The sequence below is a fragment of the Pongo abelii genome, chromosome 14 (genome assembly GCF_028885655.2).
Source record: "Pongo abelii isolate AG06213 chromosome 14, NHGRI_mPonAbe1-v2.0_pri, whole genome shotgun sequence".
NCBI classification, from domain to species: Eukaryota; Metazoa; Chordata; class Mammalia; order Primates; family Hominidae; genus Pongo; species Pongo abelii.
Window position 1 is genome coordinate 119,891,607 of NC_071999.2, and position 22,249 is coordinate 119,913,855.

At 48.5% G+C, this 22,249-nt stretch overlaps 1 protein-coding gene across 9 annotated transcripts in view; it reads left to right on the plus strand.

Moving 5' to 3' along the window:
* The window catches only part of TFDP1 (transcription factor Dp-1), a 57,835-nt gene extending 43,420 nt beyond the window's left edge, over positions 1–14,415 (plus strand). For 5 of the 9 annotated variants that reach the window (XM_024231030.3, XM_024231027.3, XM_024231031.3 and 2 more), the window contains exons 5-12: positions 3,964–4,085; positions 5,451–5,616; positions 6,085–6,228; positions 6,719–6,787; positions 8,362–8,513; positions 8,919–9,085; positions 10,203–10,281; positions 13,065–14,415. In XM_024231030.3, the coding sequence (XP_024086798.1) occupies positions 3,964–4,085; positions 5,451–5,616; positions 6,085–6,228; positions 6,719–6,787; positions 8,362–8,513; positions 8,919–9,085; positions 10,203–10,281; positions 13,065–13,212 (1,047 nt within the window). In that variant the 3' untranslated portion in view covers positions 13,213–14,415. The remainder of the gene's footprint in view (positions 1–3,963; positions 4,086–5,450; positions 5,617–6,084; positions 6,229–6,718; positions 6,788–8,361; positions 8,514–8,918; positions 9,086–10,202; positions 10,282–13,064) is intronic. The other 4 variants (XM_024231033.3, XM_009248816.4, XM_054529313.2 and 1 more) reach the window with 1 other exon arrangement.
* Positions 14,416–22,249: the final 7,834 nt, after the last annotated feature.

Consider the following 22,249-nt stretch of genomic DNA (forward strand, 5'->3'; position numbering starts at 1 on the left):
TTAGGGCAGAAGGGATGCCTTAAATCAGGAGTCCCCAACCCCTGGGCCTGTTAGGAAGCCGGCCGCACAGCAGGTGATCACCTGAGCCCTGCCTCCTGTCAGATCCGCAGCATTAGGTTCTCAGGAGCGCAAACCCCACTGTGAATGGCACATGCAGGATCTAGGCGGCACTCTGTATGAGAATCGAATGCCTGATGATCTGAGGTGGGACAGTTTCTTCCCGAAACCACCCCTGACCCCGGTCTGTGGAAAAACTGTCTTCCACAAAGCTGGTCCCTGATACCAAAAAGGTGGGGGATCACTGCTTTAAAACACCAAGGCTCACTGTGGAGCCAGTGAGGAGGGGAGCTCCTGGGGGAGGAGGGCTGGTCTCGGGCAAGGTGGACCTCCGGCAGGTCCTCTACTGTGGGATACTTCCACCTGGAGCTCTGTTTTCTAATGACTGCTGACGTGGAAGCTGCAAAAGCTTGAGAGTCTAAAGACTGTGTCTGGAGCTGTGTAAAGAAAGACTGTGTCTGGAGCCGTGTAAAGACTGTCTGGAGCCGTGTCATTTACTTTCTCTGAAGCGCAGCTTGGATTCCAGCTGTGAGCACAGTAGGAAGAGAGACCCCTCATGACCTGTGGGGCCCGGGTCACCTCCCCTGCTCCCCCAGCAGAGGCGGGTGGGGGAGTCGTGAGGGTGGAGCCCATCCTCCAGAGAAGCCGCCGTTAAATCCAAGGGGTGGGTGTCCCTGGCGCCTTGCAGCCCCTCCCTGCCTCCTGCTCCCAGAGGGCTCCTGGATCTCCTGGGAAGCCCTGGTTGGAGTGGGACCCACAGGCTCCCAGCTTTGGGCAGTACCCCTCATTGTGCTGTGACCACTTCTCCCTTCCAGGGTCTCTGCCCACCGCTCCAGCTAGTGTGGCCACTGCTTCCAAAACCTCCTTTCCTTTCCTAGGGGCCCAGCTCTGAACTGTCCTTCCCGGCACTGTCCCATCCACCATCTGGCACTTCCTTGGTTCCTGTTTTCCCTGCGCTTCTGCCCACACACGCCCTCCAGGGCTTCGGCGTGTTGCTGTGGCTCCTCTGGCTGTTAAGTGTGGCTCCTGGTGTAGGGAAGTGAGGCTGGGAGCCTGCTCCATGTCTGTTGAATGGGAGGCCGGAAGGCGTCCTGTGGCACAGGCGGCCAGCCCGAGTTCACCCGGCTTCCTGTGCACCAGGAAGGAAACGCACACACCTGTGCCAGGTCTGGGAGCAAAGCCTCTGTCTCATTCCTGGGAGGGCTGGCTCCAGGCCGCCCCTGTGATGCTGACTCAGCTCACAGGGCTGGTGAGCGGCAGGTGATGGGTGAGGAGCAGGGACAGTGCTGCAGAGACACAGTGAGGGGAGCTGCCATGCAGGGCACGCAGAGGAAGGTGCAGGCACCCTCGCCCAGCACTGCATGGGCCTGATGCCATGGGGCCTTCCGCAGGGAGCAGTTAAAGCAGGAGAGTAAGGAGAGCTTCCTGTAAGACCTGGCCTCCGTAACGACGCATTCCCAGTGCACTGGTGGCTCGGTCTCAGGGTGCCCCTGGGTGCTGAGTCCTGTCTTCCAGGAAAGGTTGTTGGTGAGCACCATTGAGCACCTGGTGTGTACCTGCCTCTGGCTTTCTCTTCTTCCCAACTTACAGTGGGTTTGACCTGTGATTTTTTGACTTTAAGATGGTCCAAAAGCAACACGCATTCAGTGGAAACTGCTTCCACTGCCCATACGACCATCGTGTTTTTCATTTTGAGTGCGGTATTCAGTGGGTCTCCTGGAATACCCACACTTGACTAGAGTGGGCTCTGTGTGAGATGCTTCTGCGCGACTGGGCTACCGCGCGTGATCTGAGCGCGTGTGAGGCGCTGGCTGAGCTGTGGTGCGTGCTAGGAGAGGTGGGTGACGCACATTTCGACTTAGGGTGTTTTCAGCTCACGCGGGTTTATCGGGATGTTGCTCGTTGTAAGTCAGAGCCACTCTTTGTGAGTCAGTTTGCTCCCGACTGGAGGACAGCGGCACGGTGACGGCATTTGTCTTGGGGCCAAGATCCAGTGCCTTGCATGGTCCTGGGATTCCCGGGGAAGGGAGTAGACCCATGAGGTGGGTTAGAATCGTGTGTGGTTCTCCAGCCCCCTGTACCTGTGCGTGTGGTATGCATGGAGCCAGCCAGCACTGCCTGGCGTGGAGCTGGCAGGTTCTCAGTCTGACATCAACTCCCGGAGAAAGGCATCCGCTGAACTCAGCGCAGGAAGCTGTGCGGGGCCACTGCACTCGCAGGCAACCCGGGTCGCAGGGTCCTTTTGTCAGCTGTTTCGATCTCCCACGTGGCCCAGTGCCCCAGCAGCACGCACACACACACACACACATGCGCGCGCGCGTGCACACACAACACGCACGCGCGCGCACACACACACGTATCGAACAAAACAAGTTTCACAGGACATTTATCCACGCCCAGGAGATTTATCTTTTGTATGGTTTCATTTTGCAGAAAATTCACTTGTTTGATTTCATGGCCTGCTAACGGGGTGATCCACAGAAGGCCACACTCTGATGAGTCTCTGATCATCGGAGACATGAGTGTCAGTGAAAAGATCAGTCCTTGAAATGTTTTTTTCCTCAGGAGCTGACAGGTCATCTGGCCTAGGGATAATTGGAAAGTGTCCCTGTCAGCTGCTCCCAGGGCCACCGCAGGTGATGCATTTATCCCTGTAAGAAGGGGAGCTGGGGGGGCCCAGCTTAGAGGGCGTCGGCCACATGAAGCCCCCCCACCAGCATACAGGTGTCCAGCTCCAATCCCTTTAACGGAAACTGCATGTCCACACAAGCAGTTTAATCGCTGAGGCATTTTGATTTGTGGTGAATTGAATGACTTAACATTTACTGAGAAATAGTGTTTCCAGTTTAGATAGAGTCATGCCACAAGATCTTTGAAAAGTCAGAGTTGTATTTGCCTGTATGAGGGTGCCCGGGTATTCACACTTGAACGTTCATTGTTGGAACTAAAGTGATAAGACCTTGTCAAAAGTCAAACCAGCCAGCATATCCCTGAAGGAAGAGACACCTCAGTTTAAACACCTCAGGTGTGCTGTGGGGTGGGGCGGGTGGGTCAGTGTCCAAACTGGCGTTGCCTCTGGTGGTTCCCCCCAGAGGGGCCCAGGTGTGTGAGCCCCGGGGGCGTGTGGAGCCCCTACCTTCCGCCCCCAGTGCTGGTCGCCCTCCCTCCTTGCCTGACACCGTTGTGGGTGCAGGGATCCACCCAGACAGGGCCCCAGGGCACAGGGTTACCAGGTGATGGCTGTCACCCTGCTGGGCTGGGGGAGCAGCTGCTGTCACCCTGCCTGTGCTTTTGTCTTTTGAGAGCTGTTTTTGGTTTGTTTCAGGCCTCTTTTTAGTACCATGGAAGGATACAATTTCATCCTCATCCATGTCACTAAAAGGAAGTAAAAGGGTGAAGGGAAAAATGGAAGCGTGCTCAAGTGCCCTGTGTGGAATTCACTGCTGCCCCCTTCATTAAACTTGACCGTTAGCACCTTGTGTGCGGTTCGGGGGTCACGCTCTGCCCTGTCCTGCACTTGACCGTTAGTGCTTTGTGTGCAGTTCGGGGGTCACGCTCTGCCCTGTCCTGCACTTGACCGTTAGTGCTTTGTGTGCGGTTTGGGGGTCACGCTCTGCCCTGTCCTGTTCTTCCTTGCTTGGGTCATCCAAAGTTTCTTGTTGCTTCTGTCTAGTTGGAGAAGATGCCTGTGACTGACAAGAGGAAGATGAGCCACATTCAGAACAGGTGTGGTGATGCCGTCACTGTGACAAAAGCGTCCACCGCTGGGCGTTTTTCCTGCTCCGTCGTGGCTGCTCACTGTGGTTAACAAAATTCAGTGGCTGCGGATAGCAAACAGACGGTGGGCATGGCACCCGCGCCGTGTGGGAGGGGACTGACTGTCTGAATTGTCTTTTTTGACTGTAGGTAATTGGTACGCCTCAGAGACCGGCAGCGTCAAACACCCTGGTGGTAGGAAGCCCACACACCCCCAGCACTCACTTTGCCTCTCAGAACCAGCCTTCCGACTCCTCACCTTGGTCTGCCGGGTGAGCACTTCCCTCTGGACCCTTAGAGTTGTAGGATTGCTTGCAGTTCGCACCTCCACGTTCTCCTGGGCCACGTGTGTCACACAGTCGTGCGATGGGGCTCCCACGCACGTTGATGTCAGCCTCCGAGTCACATTCACCCATGATCGTGGCCTGCACAGGTGTGCAGCTGAGGCGCATGGAGAAGTCGGGCTGGGCACTGCCCACCCCGCTTTGTGTCTGGTGTAGTGGGTGCTCTTTGAAGGGCTGGCAGCTCTTGGCCAAGATGGGGAGAAGCTGGCCTTGTACTTGCCACAGGACCTTGGAGACTTTTCCTTGTCTGTGCTGGGAGCATGTGGAATGGATTTCACCCACTGCCCCTGAATTCAGCCTCTACTGCCCCTGGGGTTACGGCCCCCGCGGGTGGTCCCACCAGAGCTGCTCTTTCTACTAAAGCAAGATCTGATGAGCTGTGTCTTTCCTTAAAACACACACACACGCAAAGCTGCAAAAGCCTGCCTGTGTTGGTGCCCAAAAGCGACACCAGCTAGGAAACTCAGGTGGCCTTTCCCGCCATGTGGGGACTGACCAGAGTGTACAGAGTTGAGCTTTCCTTCGACCTGAAGCACACTTAGTGGTTTGCACCTGTTGTCAAACAGCTATCACAGCCCAAGCTGTATGAAATTACAGCCTGCTGAAATTTGTCCTAAGAATTCCCAAATTTACACTGAAACGTCCCACAGTTCCTGACTCTGGTTGCCCTCTTCAGAAAAGTGGTGCTTGGGGCTCACGCCTGTAATCCTAGAGGCCGAGGCCAGCAGATCACGAGGTCAAGAGATTGAGACCATCCTGGCCAACATGGTGCAACCCCGTCTCTACTAAAAATACAAAAAAATTAGCCAGATGTGGTGACACGTGCCTGTAATCCCAGCTACTCGGGAGGCTGAGGCAGGAGAATCGCTTGAACCCAGGAGTTGGAGGTTGCAGTGAGCCGAGATCGCGCCACCGCACTCCAGCCTACGACAGAGCGAGACTCCGTCTCAAAAAAGAAAAAACAACAAAAAAAAGAAAAGTGGTGCTTGGTGTACTGGCACGCCTCCCATACGCTGATTTGGGTCCTGGGGACGCCTCCCGTTTTCCCTGACACTTGGAAGGACAGAGGTGCAGCCTGCTGGGGAGACACTCGCTTTCTGACCTGCAGGACCACTGGGCCTGGGGGCTGGGGCTAGGGGGTCCTGGCCTGCTCACGTGTTGGGTCTGCTGCGCCCGTGGGGCGTGGCCCCTTTTTGTGCAGCTCATTAGAGCTCTCAGGTAAAAGCATTCCTCGATTCAGGCTGATCCTCAGGAGGGCTGACAGTCGCTTCTTTTTTCCTTTGTATTTTGAAGGAAGCGCAACAGGAAAGGAGAGAAGAATGGCAAGGGCCTGCGGCATTTCTCCATGAAGGTCTGCGAGAAGGTGCAGAGGAAAGGGACCACTTCCTACAACGAAGTGGCGGACGAGCTGGTCGCGGAGTTCAGTGCTGCCGACAACCACATCTTACCAAACGAGTCAGTAAGTGTGTGCCAGGGGCCGAGAGGCTGGGGTACGGAACCCAGCGGTGTGGCACGTTTCGCTCTTTTAATATTGGGAACAGTTAAAACCATACAGAAAATTCCAAGTACAGCATAAAAGAATTTTTCCCAATTCATTTGCTGGCATGATGCTGTGTCAACTCCAGTGAGTGAGCACGTGGGCTGGCTCTGCACGTCCAGCGGCCCAGAAATGCAGAAATGCCCACTTCACCAGCTGGGCTCGACACCCGAGAGCCCCCAGCTCCCCTCCTGGAACACACTCAGGCTTCGCACAGCCCCATCTTGTCCTGCGTCATCTGTAGGGTGGGAGCGCTCCCTGAGGACGTGTTGGGGTGACAGCTCTGTGAGCGGGGTGCCCCTTTGAGCTGGTGCCTGTGGCCTACAGTTTAAGATGAGATCCACAGGCCTTTTTGGATCATTTGGAAACTCCACTCCCTGTCATCCCCAGGCTTATGACCAGAAAAACATAAGACGGCGCGTCTATGATGCCTTAAACGTGCTAATGGCCATGAACATCATCTCCAAGGAGAAGAAGGAGATCAAGTGGATTGGTCTGCCTACCAACTCGGCTCAGGAATGTCAGAACTTAGAGGTGCCCCTTCAGCCTTCCTTCAACCTTGATTTCCCCTCAAGTCTGTGTAGATGTTTTTGTCGTGGGTCACTCAGAAGGGTCTGGGCTCTGTGCCCGTATGCTCTCTGTCCAGCTGGCAGACAGTCATGCAGATGTCTCCCTGCATTTCTCAGTCTTGGCTGTCAGGGGAGGGAGCATGGTTGGCCCAGACCCACTAGAATCTGTTAAACTCCAGTGTAGGTTAATTCTGAATCCTAGTTTGTGGGATTTTTGTTTTCTTTTTAGATACCATAGTTAAATCCAAGAAATGAGAGGAGAGGGGAGAAGGTATAGTTTAGAAATGGAAGAAAAACTCACCTGTATCTTGCAGCACCTGCTATGTCTAGATTTGTCCATATCCCTTCGATTATATTCTAGGTAAACATAGGTAACACTGTGAGGCTGTGGGTTTTAAAAAATGCTCTGTGGAACAATTGTGATGATTCCCCACATGGGTGGTTTGTTTTTGAAGGTGGAAAGACAGAGGAGACTTGAAAGAATAAAACAGAAACAGTCTCAACTTCAAGAACTTATTCTACAGGTAAGAGAATACATATCTGTGGAGGCACGGTAATTTTTATTTTACTAATTTAGTTTTATAACAGCAACATACTGCCTTGGGTTACACTCATGCATGGCAAATCAAATGACTGCTTTAAGATTCTGGGTGTGAGTTCATCTCATAGGTGTTGAACGTGGGCCTTATTCCCAGAGCAAGGTTGTGCATGTGCGTGCATGCATGTGTGTGCGTGCATGTGCCTGTGTGTGTGTGTTCATGTGTGCATACATGTGTATGTGTGTACCCCTCATCACAATGTCTAAACAGGCAAAAGACAGATGGAGGGATGACTTCATGCAAAAGCAACATTTGAAAAATCCCCTCAGAGGTGCTTAACCCAAGGTCCAGGTGCCAGGCGAGGCCAGTAAAACTGTGGTGGACGCAGTGCACCTGGGTCTCCACAGTGCTGATCAGGGCCCTGGAGCTGGCCTTACCCACCTCCCATTGAGTGCTGAGGGTGGGCGGCACCCCTGGGGGCCCTGTGTCTGGCTTGGAGGGGGTTGTGTGCAAGGTGCTCACTGCAGAGCTGGCTGCTGCCCTGACTGAGGTGTGCTCGAGCCCTCCCAGAGGGGACGGTGTGGCAGCCGTGGTGATGGAGGCTTATGGGCAGGAGCTCCTCAGGGGCCACGGAGTCTGTCAGGAGGGACAGTCCTGGTTGCCAGTGCCTTAGTACCTACCAAGCGGGGATAGACCCAGGGTGGCCGGGAGAGGAAGGGAATCTCCTGGCTCTACATTAATAGCAAAGAAGTTCTCTCCAAGTGGAACACTTGGTTTGGGCCCCTGAGGCCCTGGCCCTGGGTTCAGCCTTGGAGGGCCCATTCCCCCAGAGGAGCACCCCTGCAGCATATGGGCCTTTCCGTGTTCCACTTTCCAGGGTGGGCGACGTCCACGGCACGGCACCCCCTCCAAGGCCATCACACTGTAGGTGCCATGGTGGTGGGTGGTCTCAGAGGGGTGAAGGACAGCAAGGAATCGACTTCCAAAATTGGTGTTTTGTTGAGTGCCCTTGCCATGGCGGATGTTTTTATTATTGGCACAGATGGCTGTGCGGTGTGAGCGCCCTTGCCGTGGGGGACGCTTTTATCATTGGCACAGATGGCTGTGCGGTGTGAGCACCCTTGCCATGGCGGACGTTTTTATCATTGGCACAGATGGCTGTGCGGTGTGAGCACCCTTGCCGTGGAGGACACTTTTATCACAGGCACGGATGGCTGTGTGGTGTGAGTGCCCTTGCCGTGGAGGACACTTTTATCACGGGCATGGATGGCTGTGTGGTGTGAGTGCCCTTGCCGTGGAGGACACTTTTATCAGGGCACGGATGGCTGTGTGCCCGCTTTCCCTTAGTTCTCCCCTCAGGATCCCGTTTCCTGAGCGCTTTTCTCCCTGGGCTGCAGAGGTCAGCACCCAGTGGCCGGCACTGGCCTTTCAGACGTCCAGGCCAACTCCTTGCTGTCGCGTGGACGCAGGGAGGGCTGTGAGGACCCCCTGGGCACAGGGGCTGCGTTCTTGTGCCGCCACGGGCCACCTGGCTTCTCTTTTTTTTTTTTTTTTTTTAGCAAATTGCCTTCAAGAACCTGGTGCAGAGAAACCGGCATGCGGAGCAGCAGGCCAGCCGGCCGCCGCCACCCAACTCAGTCATCCACCTGCCCTTCATCATCGTCAACACCAGCAAGAAGACGGTCATCGACTGCAGCATCTCCAATGACAAGTAGGTTGTGGGCGGGGAGCTGTTCCCTGGTTGCGCATCTCTTTTTGAGGGAGCCGACCCTGTTGGTATTGTCACTAGGACAAGTTTTAAATGTTGTACAAATAGCAAATGTTGCACAAATGGCTGTCCATTGTGAGGTGGTGGGAGGCTGCCGCCATGTGGCAGATGGAACGTCTTTGTTCTGGGAGCATGTGCCTTCGGGCATGTCCTCCTGGGGAGAATAGGCCTCTATTTGCCTCTCATCTCATTTACTTAGGAGTTTATAAATTCTGTGAGGGGACACTGATGACTGGGAACCAGGAGGTTGTGTGTGGTGGTCAGTGGGTCAGCTGTCCTGGCTCCACCCCAGTGTGTACCGTCTCCACTGGGAGACCCTGTCTTTCTGACTGTGCCTTTCCCCTTCAGATTTGAGTATCTGTTTAATTTTGACAACACATTTGAAATCCACGATGACATAGAAGTGCTGAAGCGGATGGGCATGGCTTGTGGGCTGGAGTCGGGGAGCTGCTCTGCCGAAGACCTTAAAATGGCCAGAAGTCTGGTCCCCAAGGCTCTGGAGCCGTACGTGACAGGTCAGCAATGCCCAGACAACCCGGCGTGGCTGTGTGAGGAATGGCCCCCAGCCTCGGCCGGCGCCCTCCCCTCCTGGCTTGGGATGTGTCTTGCTGAGATTGGGCCCACGTGTGTAGGGCCAGGAGCACAGACAAAGGGGCTGTGAGGGGGATGAGGGTGGGGGTGTGGCTGGGGCGGGGTCCAGCCAGTGCCATGACCCACTGGATATGGGGGCCTTGAGTCCACAGGTGGCTCGTGTGGATTTTCCACGTGGTTTGTGTGAGGAGGTGCTAAGTCAGGATTTTACCCTCCAAGTAGGCCCAGAAGTAGAAGTTGAAATTCTTTGAGGAGTGCAGTTGGATTGCTGATCCCACCCACTGATGGTAGCTGATTGGTCACTAGGGCAAAGTCACCAAGAAAAAGCATTTCAGAGTCATTGGTGTCCTGCTCCGGAGGGCCGGGAGCACAGGAGCTTTTGTTGAAGGAGCTTTTTTTCTGTTCTGGTGAATTCTTTCCTTGGGGGCCATAGGGTCCCAGCCACTGACAGCAGGATGGCTTTAAGGTGAGAAATTGTGAAGGTGTCATATCTGCTGATCCTTCTCTTGTTAGCCTAAACTTGGGGTGTGGATTTATTCCCTGAGAGGGTCAGAGATTCCTCCCTGAGCTTTTAAACTGCCCCAGATCTTGTGAAAATCTGGCTGGTCCATGTTGTCAGGTGACAATAGGCTCTGGCCGCCCACATGGGCTGGGCCCTGACCCCGGCCTCTGTCCCGTGCTTCATGGAGCCGCCAGGATGGGCTGTGGGAAGAGGGTTTCAGCTCGACACTTCGATTCTGTTCCGTTTCACGATGGGTATGATACTGAGTCAGCAGCACACGTGTGCTGTTTATAAGTCAGTGTGTGCAGGTATTTATTGCAAGGCTGTTCTTGCCTTTTTAGAGAAGACAGGCTTATGTGATTGCACAGCGGGGTGTCCTGCTATGTGGAGCAGGGTGGAAAATACTGGACAAGCGAAGGATATCAAGAAGCTTCTCCAGCCGTCTGTCCTGTGGAACTGCGCGTCATTTTGTTGGTTGCCTGTGCGTCTTGTGTTGTTTCTGTTTCATGACCATTCGCTTATTTTCTTTCCCTTTTCAGAAATGGCTCAGGGAACTGTTGGAGGCGTGTTCATCACGACAGCAGGTTCCACGTCTAACGGCACAAGGTTCTCTGCCAGGTGACAGTGGTTGAGGGTGTGGGAGAGGCATCATCTGGGCCTCCCCCGGGGTCCAGGGGCCAAGGCAGGGCAGATGTCTCAGGTGTGGCCATCAGGTCCGAGGCTGCTCTGACGTGGCTTGTCTGTCCAGGCAGTGGGGCCCCGCTGGCTTTCCCTGTGTGGAGAGCTGCTTTTCTTAGTTGGTTTCTGCTCACTAAAAACTGAAAGTAATAATACATGGTGGTTTTTTTTCCAAAGTATCACCTATTAAGTAAAGTAGGAATGAAAACCACCCAAATTCTCCTGTCCCCGGCAGCCCAAGTAATAGCAAGTATTTCCAGGTTTTTTCTCCCATTTTTCAGAACACATCTGCAGTCACAGTGCACGTATTTTTCAGAACGCATCTGCAGTCACAGTGCACGTATTTTTCAGAACACGTCTGCAGTCACAGTGCACGTATTTTTTAGAACACATCTGCGATCACAGCACATGTATTTTTCAGAATGGATCTGCGATCACGATGCACGTATTTTTCAGAACGCGTCTGCAGTCACGGCGCACGTATTTTTCAGAACGCGTCTGTGGTCACAGCGCAGGTATTTTTCAGAACGTGTCTGCGGTCTCGGAGCGTGTAGTTTTCAGAACGTGTCTGCGATCGCAGCACACATTTTTCAGAACGCCTCTGTGATCATGGTGCACGTGTTTTTCAGCATGCGTCTGCGGTCACAGCGCACATATTTTTCAGAACGCTTCTGCGGTCTCGGCGCACGTATTTTTCAGCATGCGTCTGCGGTGAGGGCACACGTTTTTTTTCAGAACGCGTCTGCGGTCTCGGCACATGTATTTTTCAGAATGGCGTCTGCTATCACGGTGCACGTATTTTTCAGAACGTGTCTGCGGTCTCGGTGCACGTGTTTTTCAGAATGCATGTGCGATCACAGTGCACGTATTTTTCAGAACGCGTCTGTAATCATGGCACACATTTTTCAGAACGGCTCTGCGATCATGGTGCACGTGTTTTTCAGAATGCGTCTGCGGTCATAGCGCATGTATTTTTCAGAACACGTCTGTGGTCACAGCACATGTATTTTTGAGAACGCGTCTGCGATTATGGTACACGTATTTTTCAGAACGCGTCTGCTATCATGGTACATGTATTTTTCAGAATGCGTCTGCAATCACAGCACGTATTTTTCAGAACGCGTCTGCAATCACAGCACACGTATTTTTCAGAACGCGTCTGTGGTCACAGCACACATCTTTTGTTTCGTGCATTTTTCAGCTTACATTTTATTGTATGAATATATATTGTTTCTATGCTATTAAAGGGCCTTTATTTAAATAAATTTGTATTTAATCTTTGACCCGCAATCCCACAGAGTAGAATGGTGTCCTAGGTATTGATCTTAGTGCTTCAAAGATAAATATAACTTTTATGGTAAATATTAACAAAACAATGATTTTATTAACTTTTATATTGCATTGTGATACAATATATAGTATTACTTTATATTAATCTTAAGTGTTAATAAAATCTTTATTTAGAAATACAAGTACTTAGTAACCTATAGGTCCAGATAACAGGGCTCGACATAGTGAGTTTCAGTGCGCTTGAACCTGCGTTGGGATGTGCTGTGGCCATGAGATGTAACAGGTGTGTCGGGCACGTGTTAGCTTCCTGGCCAGCTCTGGAGGTGCAAAGCCAGCCTCTGCCAGCCTTGGCCTCCTCACCTGTAAGGTGAGACTGGTGATTGATGAGTTACTGATCTGTGGCAAGCAAGGATCAGTGAGGTGGTGATGGAAGAAAGGACTTTGGTGACAAGCTTTTGACAGAGGCCGGTTCTCTTTCTCTTGTAGCTATGTGTGAACGTGTGGAGGTCAGTCTGTAAACATGTTTAACGCTGCTTCTTCCATGAGGTGGGATATAGGTATTTTTAGGACTTTTATCATCACATAATCCTTTTTATGGATGTGATTTTTCAGACTTGTCAGTTTTTCATAACAATGGAAACAAAGCTATTACCATTTCTTATGAAATACCAATTTTCATAGTGGCATGATAGGACATTTTATAAAAGTACCTCATGAAAGGACATCTAGGTAGTTCCCAGTTATAAGAAAAACTGCAGTGAGCAGCTTTATGGCTGAATTTCTCACCATTTCTGACTTGTTTCCAAGATACAGAATTACTTCATCAAAAGGCACATTGACTCATTTTTATTGTAGTGTTAATAAATATTATTAGAATGTATTAAAATATGTACATATGGTTTTATGTTAATTGAAAAACATTTTTAAATGTTAGGAACGTTGTGAGCTCTGGTTGGTGGTAGGTTTTTGTGGTGCTGCCAACCCTCTGGGTTCTCGGTCCCTGCTGCCAGATTCGACCCACGCTCTGGACTCCATCCTGTCCTGCCCCAGGCTCTCTTTTTTCCTGTTGCTGGTTATGAGTGAAAGTCCCGGAGGGAGGGATCTAATGGTTTTACAGTTTGTTCCCTCTGGGGCACTGCTCCTGATGGAATGATGAGTGAGGGAGAGGCAGCATGTGGCTTTGCTCAGCCTCCTGTTTCTGTCGTTATGGGTTCCAGGAGACAGGGCCAGAAGAGAACCAGACAGAGATGGAGTAAGTGCCAGAGAGCTGGCGTGCTGTAGTGCAGACACTCACAACCTGCCCGTTCTGTTTGTGTGACTGACAAAACCCACACCTGTGGGGCACAGCCTGTCATTTGGCTACAAGCCCTGAGGCGAGGGGAGGCTGAGTGGGCCGCCTGCACTGACCGCCTCAACCGCCTCCTGCCTTGCAGTGACCTGACCAACGGTGCAGATGGGATGCTGGCCACAAGCTCCAATGGGTCTCAGTACAGCGGCTCCAGGGTGGAGACCCCGGTGTCCTACGTCGGGGAGGACGACGAGGAGGACGATGACTTCAATGAGAATGACGAGGATGACTGACGTCCTCCCCACTTCAGATTCGGCTTCAGGAAAACGTTTAGGGAAAAGAAACTTTTTTTTTAATGTGGGTTTTCTGTTTCCTTTTGGCCTACTCCCAAGAAGATATTGGTAAGCTATTGAATTTAGATATGCACCTCTGATAAGCAAGGATTGTTTCCCGTAGGATTAGGACGTGCTGTGGATGTGTGTTTTGATACCAGTGTGCTGATGCAGAGCATTTATTTACTTGTTAGGATTTTGTGTTTTCATTTGCTATTTTTCTTTAAGTGCAGAGTTCATTTTTGCCCCTGAAAAGTTTTTGCTGAGTTTGCTGAAGAAATTGTATTTCAACCACATCCATGAAAATAAAACACCTCCTGTTGTGGATGGTGAGCCCCTGATGCCGCTTATTTGCCGTGAGTTTGGATGGCGCCCCCGCTGGTGGATAGCGAGACTCTGTGGAGTTTGTTCAGTGGTACGGTGTCCAAGCAAACAGCAGAATTCAACTTTCTAAACAGCCCCAAGCAAACAACAGAATTCGACTTTTTAAACAATAAACACCATCAACCTTATTGACTTTATTGTCCCTTAAATTATATTGACTGTTGTGATTCCATCAAGTTTATACACTCTTTTCTCTCCCTGTTTTGCAGCAACAAATTGCGAAGTACTTTTGTTTGTTTGTTTTTGTTTGGTTAAAGCTTACTGCCACGCTGGTGCGGCTATGGAGACTGTCTGGAAGGCTTGGAATGGTTTATTGCTTATGGTAAAATTTGCCTGATTTCTTACAGGCAGCGTTTGGAAACCTTTTATTATATAGTTGTTTACATACTTATAAGTCTATCATTTAAAGACATGTACTGAAACAAATGTATTTGTTTCGTAAGCATCTTCCTGTAATCTATTATAAAATTGAAATTAAATATAGAGAATGTTTTAACAATTTTTTAACTCAAAATTTGTCAATCATTTTTAATTCTTTTTTTATAAAAAGAAAAAGGAATTTAAGGACAGGCAGTAGTCTCTTTTAAAATTTATTCACAAAACCCATTAACTGCACAGTTACTATTAGCTGCCTGTTCTAAAACGATAGTCTTTTTATTGAAACACAAATAAACTTTTCTGTAATATTTTATGGAATATAAAGAGACTTTAATTGTTTGACTTGTTTAACTTGGCACTGTTAGTTTTTATTAATAAAACGCGCATGGGCATTTTAAACAAGCTGTGTTTCTCTAATTCAGGATTATTATCTAGAAATTTGTCTGTCTTGTTGGTTTTACTTTATACTTGAGTGAGAAAGTAGGTTGTTAGGCCCAGACGCGGTGGGCCCGGGTGGTCCCTGTGGGCACGAACCCCACCACCAAATGTTGTCTGAGGCACATCCTCCGGGAGCCCACCCTGAAGGTGGAAGGTGGCCAAGGGTGGAGGTCTTGGTGGACACAGGGCAAAGAGGCACCTTCCTTTTTGGTGCCTGTGGTGCAGAGAAAGATAAGCCAAGTTCCTTGGCCTTTTTACATAATGAAAATTGAGACAAAATTTAAAAGTTTGACTTTGAGAACAAGAATAAGATTGAGAGGATTCTGGGAAGATGGTGGAATAGGAAGCACCAGGAATCTGGCTCCCCAGGTAGATGTCTACCTCGCAGGCAGGATCTGCCTGATGCAGCTTGTTCTGTAACTACGGAATCTACTGAAGGCTTAAAAACTTTCAAGGGAGGCTTGATCAGCACATTGCAGTTAATTTTGGTCCATTTCAGCTTTCTACCCCGACCCCTGTTCCTTCATTTTTCTCTTTCCCCTTTTGGGAGCCAGACATTGAAGACTAGGACGTATAAAAACAACTGTATATATGGGGCTGCCCAGGGAGAGGCTCAGAAAAGACCCGAGAAGACCTTAAGTTTACACCTCAGGCTGAACCATGGCACAGGTACAGCCTAGAGCTGTCAAAAAACAATAAACACAGCAATAACAAAAATGGCAAATCCGGGGGAACAGGAGACTTCTTTTCAGAGTTGTACCACAGTAATAGATTCAGATGTCCAGTTTTCAACAAACAGTGACAAGGCATACCAAGAAATAGCAAAGCATGGCCCATTTAAAGGGAAAAAAATAAAAACAAATTGCCCTTGAAAAGGATCTGTTGGCAGGTACACTAGACAAGTACTTTTAAATAACTGTGTTAAAGATGCTCACGGAAGCCAAAGAACATGTGCAGAAGGTCAAGAGAATGAAAATAGAACCAAATGCAAGGATCATAATGAGACAGACAACCTGAAAAACCAACAAGAAATTCTGTAGCTGAAAAGTACAGTAACTGAAATGAAAAATTCATCAGAGTGATTCAAAGGCAGAAGTAGCAAATTTGAAGACAGGACAGTGGAAATAACTGAGTCTGAGGAGCAAAAAGAGAAAAGATTGAAGTGAACAGAGCCTGTGGGGCCTGCAGGACAGCATCAGGCTGACCAGTGCACATGTTGTGGGGTCTATGAAGGAAAAGAGAAAGAAAGGGGCAGAGAGAATATTTGAAGATAATAATGGCTGAAAACGCACCAAGTTTAATAAAAGACATGAATATAAACATCCAAGATGCACCGTGAACTCCAAGTAAGATAAACTCAGAGATCCACACCGAGACACATTATAATTAAGCTTTCAAAAGACAGAGAAGACCTTGAAAGCAGCAGAGTAGGAGCAACTCATCACATACAAGGGGCACCCAATAAAATTATCCACAGAGTTTTCATCAGAAACTGGAGGCCACAAAGCAGTGGGCCAGTATATTCAAACTGCTAAAAGAAGAACAATAAACTGGGTACCAAGAATCCTACAACTGACAAAACTGTCCTTCAAAAGTGAGGGCGAAATTAAGACATTCCCAGATAAAAGCTGAGGAAGTGTGCTGCCACTAGACCTGTCCTGCAAGATGTGATCTTATATGCAGGAAATCTGAAAGAATCCACTTAGTTTCAGGCACTAGAAAAAAATCTAAACCCATAGCAAGTAGAGGGAAGACAATTTAATAAAAATTAGAGCAGAGCTAAAATTAGAGAACAAAAACAATGGAGAAAATCAAGAAACCGAAAAGTGTGTTTAGATCAATAAAACCGACAAACCTTTAGTTAGGTATACTAAGAAAGATCGACATTACTAAAATCAGAAATGAAAATGGGGACATTTTTACTGGCTCTACAGAAATAAAAAGGATTATGACAGAATAATAGGAACAATTGTATGTCAACATATTTAAAAACCTAGATGAAATGGACAAATTCCTAGAGACAAAACCTACCAGATTTAATAAAAATAAGTAAAAATCTGAATAGACCTTTGACTAGTAAGGAGATTGAATCAGTCCTTTAAAATCTCACTTTGGACCTAGTGGCTTCCCTGGTGAATTCTGCGAAACATTTGAAGAATAACTACCAGTCCTCAAGCTTTTCCAAAAAACGGAAGAGGTGGGAACACATTGTGATTCTGTGAAGCCACCATTACTACCCTGATATCAGAGCCAATGACACCACAAGCACAAAATACCAACATGCCTGAAGAGCACTGATGCAGAAATCCTCAACAAAATACTGGCAATGTATTTAAAAGATTATGCAACGTAAATACTAGCAGCGTATTTAGAAGATTACACACCATGACCTAGTGGGATTTATTTTTAGAATGCAAAGATATTTTGACATAAGAAAATTGATCATTGTAATGCACACATAAACGGAATGAAAGAAAAAATCATGATCATCTCAATGTTTTATTAACAACTTTTTTTTTTTTTTTTTTTTAATTAGAGATGGAGTCTTGCTCTGTCACCCAGGGTGGAGTGCAGTGGCGTGATCATAGCTCACTGCAGCCTGAAACTCCTGGGCTCAAGCTCCTACCTTATGCTCCCAAGTAGCTAGAACTACAGATGTGTGCCATGATGCCAGGCTAATTTTTTGATTATCTTTTTGCACAGATAGGGTCTCTGTTGCCCAGGCTGGTTTTGAACTCCTGGCTCAAGTGATCGTCCCACCTTGGCCCCCCAAAGTGCTTGGATTACAGGTGGGAGCCACTGCGTTCAGCTGTAGTCATTGCAAGTGATGTACAAAAAGTATTTTATAAAATTCAACATCTTGTTGTGGCAAAAAGAACAAACTAGGAATAGAAGGAAACTACTTCAATATAGTTAATGCCATATATGAAAAACTCAAAGAGAACAAACATCAAGGTGAAAGACGGAAAGCTTTTCCTCTAAGATAAGGAACAAGGCAGAGATGGCCACCCTGGCCTTTTCTATTCAACATAGTACTGGAAGTTCTAGCGAAACAGTTATGTGAGAAAAATAAATACAAGGCATTTGTATTTGAAAGGAAGAAGTAAAACTATCTCCATTTGTTGATGTGATCTTATATGCAGGAAATCTGAAAGAATCCACTAAAAAACAGAACTAATAAATTAAGGTTACAGGTTTTAAAGTAAACAGGAAAATCACTTGTGTTTCTGTACACTAACAATGAAAATCTGAAAAGAATTAAGAAAATAATTCCATTTACAATAGCATCAAAATAATGAAATACTTAGGAATTAACTTGGAGGAGGTGAAAGACTTAATACAATGAAAATGACAAGACATTGCTAAGAGGAATTAATTAACAAATGGAAACGCACCCCATGGCTATGTATTGGAACACAGTATTGTTAAGATGTCAACACTACCCAACTTAATCTGTAGATTACATGCAATCCCTGTCAAAGTCCCAATGATTTGTTTTTCAGAAATAAAAAGTCTCATCCTAAAATTCATACAGAATCTCAAGTGACCTCAAATAGCCCCAACAGTCTCGAAGAGCAAAGCTGGAGGACTCATACTTTTGGTTTCAAAACTACAAATCTGTAATAATCAAAACAGCAGTATTGGCATAATGAAAGACCTACAGACTAAAGGAATAGAATAGAAAGCCCAGCCAAACACCCTCGCATATTTGGTCAAGTGATTTTTTTGACAAGGGAGCCAGGACGATGCAATGGGGAAAGGGTGGTCTTTTCACAAATGGTATTGGGAAAACTGATTATCCATGTGCAAAAAAATCAAGTGGGACCCTTAACACTGTTAAAGTGCAAAGCTTAATTCAAAATGAACCTAAGATCTGAATGTAAGGCTTAAGACTGTCAAGCTCTTAGAAGAAAACAGAGTGGCTGAGTGTGGTGGCTCACTCCTGTAATCCCAGCACTTTGCAGGGCTGAGGCGGGTGGATCACTTGAGGTCAGGAGTTTGAGACCAGCCTGACCAATGTGCTTGAAGCCAAATGAAGAAATCAAGATCTCAGTAAATGTAAAGATGTGGGCAATTATAAAAGCTAGTATTGTAAGAGGCTAGTATTGTAAAAGCTAGGTGAAACCCTGTCTCTACTAAAAATACACAAAACTAGCCCAGCGAGATGGCGTGAAGTACACCTGTAATCCCAGCTACTCCGGAGGCTGAGGCAGGAGAATCGCTTGAACCCAGGAGGCAGAGGTTGCAGTGAGCTGAGATCGCACCACTGCACTCCAGCCTGGGTGACAGAGCGGGACTCTGTCTCAAAAAACAGAAGAAAACAGAGCAGAAGTTTCATGGCATTGGATTTGGCAGTGATTTTTTTGGATATGACACCAAAGGCACAGGGAAAAATGTGGACTTCATGAAAATATAAACCCTTCTTGCATCAGAAGACAATGTCAACAGAGTACAAAGACAGCCCACAGAATGGGAGAAAATGTGCACAGCCCCTGTGTCTGGTAAGGGATTAATATCCAGGATACATAGAGAACTCTTAAAACTCAACAACCAAACAACCTGATTTAAAAACAGGCAAGGGCTTGAATAGGCATTTCTCCAAAGAAAAATCTATGAATGACTTGTAAGAACATGAAAAAGGGCTCAACGTCACTATCATGAAGGCAACATAGATTAAACTATAAAATAGAAAATAAACACTGGCGAGGATGTGGAGAAGGCAGAGCCCTGTACACTGTTGGATGTAAAGAGCCACAGCCACTATGAAAAACCAAATGGCTGTTCTTCACAGAATTAAAAACAGAATTACCCTATGCCCAGCAATTCTGCTCAGGGTATACACCCAGAGACATTTGTACACCCATGTCTTCATGTACCACTATTCAGGGTAGCTAAACAGTGGAGGCACCCGAAGTGTCCATCCGTGGATGAGTGGACAAGCAAAGCGTGGTTTGTACAGACAGCGAAATCTTTGGAAGGAAATCCTGTCACACTACAACATGGATGCCCCTTGAGGACGTTATACTACGTGAAATATGCCGGTCATAAAATACTTATATGAGGTACTTAGAGTTGACGAATCATGGAGACAGGAAGTTGAACGGTTGCCAGGAGCTGAGGGAGAGGGGATGGGGAGTGAGTGTTGAATGGGACAGACCTTCTCTTTGGAAGGATGGAGAGGCCTGGAGGTGGATGGCAGTGACGGCTGCAGGACCCTGTGAATGTGTCCAGTGCCACCAAACTGTGCATTAAAAATGGTTAAGATGGCAAATTTTATATTATGTGTATTTTACCACACAAAAAAAATTGGAAAGACATAGAAGGTATGAAGGAGAGATAAGTGTTTTATTTGAGTTGGCTAAATCAATCACTGAAAATTCCAGTAAAAGACTAGTTTCAGAAGAGTCATTTTTTCCTAATCTTGAATTACCATAAGCATATCGAGGGTTGTGGAACTTACATAAAACTGCGGGCAGTCGTGCCTCAGAGTGCTCTGTGTGGGTGCATGTGCAGCCAGCACCTGCGGGTGCACCGTGGCTTCCCGTGGCGAGCTTCCTGTGCCTGTGTTTCTTCCAGGCCTTGGGGGTTGAAACTCAGGGCTGGTGATTCTGAAGGGTGGGGCGGGAGCAGCCCCCGGCTTCATCAGGAAGGGGCTCTGATCGGGCACGAGGGTGCCCCTGCAGGTGGGATTGCTGGAGCCCAGGACATCAAGGCCAGCCTGGGCGGCATAGAGAGACCCTGCCTCTGAAGAAAGAGTGGGGCTCTGGTGTCCATGGAGAGTCTGGGGAGGGAGGAAGAGGCTAGGGTTCTGTGAGGGCCTGGAGATGGGGGCTCTGGGTGGCCATGGGACATGTGGCAGGCATGATGGGTTCCAGCTGGGTTGGCTTTGAGAGTCTGGTGGGATGAACCCTCATGGCTCCACTGTCACTTTGAGGTGTGTCACCTCTGACCTTCAGCATGGCATGGCCTTGCTGAGGTGACCCTGGTGTCCCACATATCAGCCTGAGCGTTCTTAATACACAGTCGAGGGCTGTGTTCATTGGAATATTCTGGCGTCACCGCCCACTTCATTTCTGTGCCTGGCAGCACTTTTACTCCTGGTTGGGAGCATGACCACCTCCCAGTTCAGCTTCCTCCTGCGTCCCCAGTGAGCGGGGCGGCTGTCCTTGAGGACTCTGGGCTCGCAGCCAACCTTGCTGGCACGGCCGCCCTTTCCCGCCCTGCCTCGGGTGAGTCAAGGACTTGTCTTCTGCTTCCCGGGTTCCTGAAAGAGCTCTCCTCTGACTTCTCAAAGGCAAAATAAAACTCAGACTTAAGTCTTTGGCGCGTAGCCCCTAATTTCCTTCCCTTTCTGTGAATCCCCACTGCCCAGCATGATGGACCGGCCCGGGCTCAGGACCTGATTCCACAGGCTTCCACCCCCCGCAGGTACCGTGTCTTCCATGCTGGTGTCGCACCCGCCGGCCACCACCACCTTGTGTCTCAGACGTCTCGCCGCAGCTGTGCTTCCACCTCATCTCCAGCTTGAGTGGCAGCCAGCGGCGCCACCTGCACACAAGCCGCCTCCATTCGAGAAGCACAGACTATGAGTGTGGCCACGCGTCCCATGACGTAAACTCACGTCTGCGCCGAGACCTTTGCCGGCGGTTTTTTACTGATGGAGTAAGCAATGGAGATGCTTGGTACAGCGTCTTCCATTGGTAAATTGATTTAGTTAACCTTACAACATATCTGCAAGGTTTTTAATCTTTCCTCCGAGACTGTTTTTCATGGACTTTTCTCTGTGTCTGTTGGGGGCTGACAGATTTCGACGCGCCAGTCGCTTGTGCTTGGGGTCCTTTGGGTACTAACAGCCACACTGCTGAGCATGTGAAATCGGGACCCAGGCCGCACACCGCCGTCGGGGTGAGAAGCCCGTGGCCTTCCGTGATGAAACTGGGACTCAGGCCTCACTGCTGTCTGGGTGAGAAGTCTGTGGCCTTCAGCAAGAGCAGGTTTGCTTGTTTGGGAGAATGTTCTCATTTCAGTTTTTTGAAAGGGTTAGAGCTGCTAACTTTATATTTGGAGGAGAGACTTGTTCTTGGCGAATGAGAAGTGTGTTGGTAACTAACTGGGTTTTAAACCATCAAATTGCCGACACCCTCACTCCTCACTGTTTGCCTCTTGGAGCTGTGAGCGTCCTTAGGTGACAGCCCCACACCAACATGGTTTTTGTAATTTTCTTGACTTGCAATGGAGACTTTTAGAAGGAGATTTTTAAGGAAGTGTTTGGTTTTTAGTTAATTTTTCTCCCATATCAGGAAACACGATTTTTTTTTTACATACAATAAGAGTAACTTTAATATATTTTATGTTTACAACTTAGGAATTGCAATTTTAAAAGCAAGAATTCAGAACGTCATTAGTGTAAGCCGTGTTTCATATCAGTGCATTAAAAGTTTTTATATTAATGTGGGGGGGCAGTTCATATTGAAGTGTAGAAAAATAAATTATAGTAAGAAAGTGATGTCTACATAGAAGACGAATCGTTTTTATGACCTGGTTAATTAGAGAGTTGCTGCCTTGTGTTCCCATGGTAGCTGGACATTCTTATAGCAGCAAATTCCATCTAAAAACTGTAAGAATTCAATAAGGAAGAACTGATACTCGCGAGCAGGCCGTTCACATGTGGGCGCTTCTCTGGAGTTCCCACACTGACAGCACCGTTGCTGTTCTAAACCACTTTGGGGATGATTTGGCAGGGAGCTGACGGGCAAGGTAAGCCCAACCAGGAGGGTGTCCATGAGCGACCCCGCAG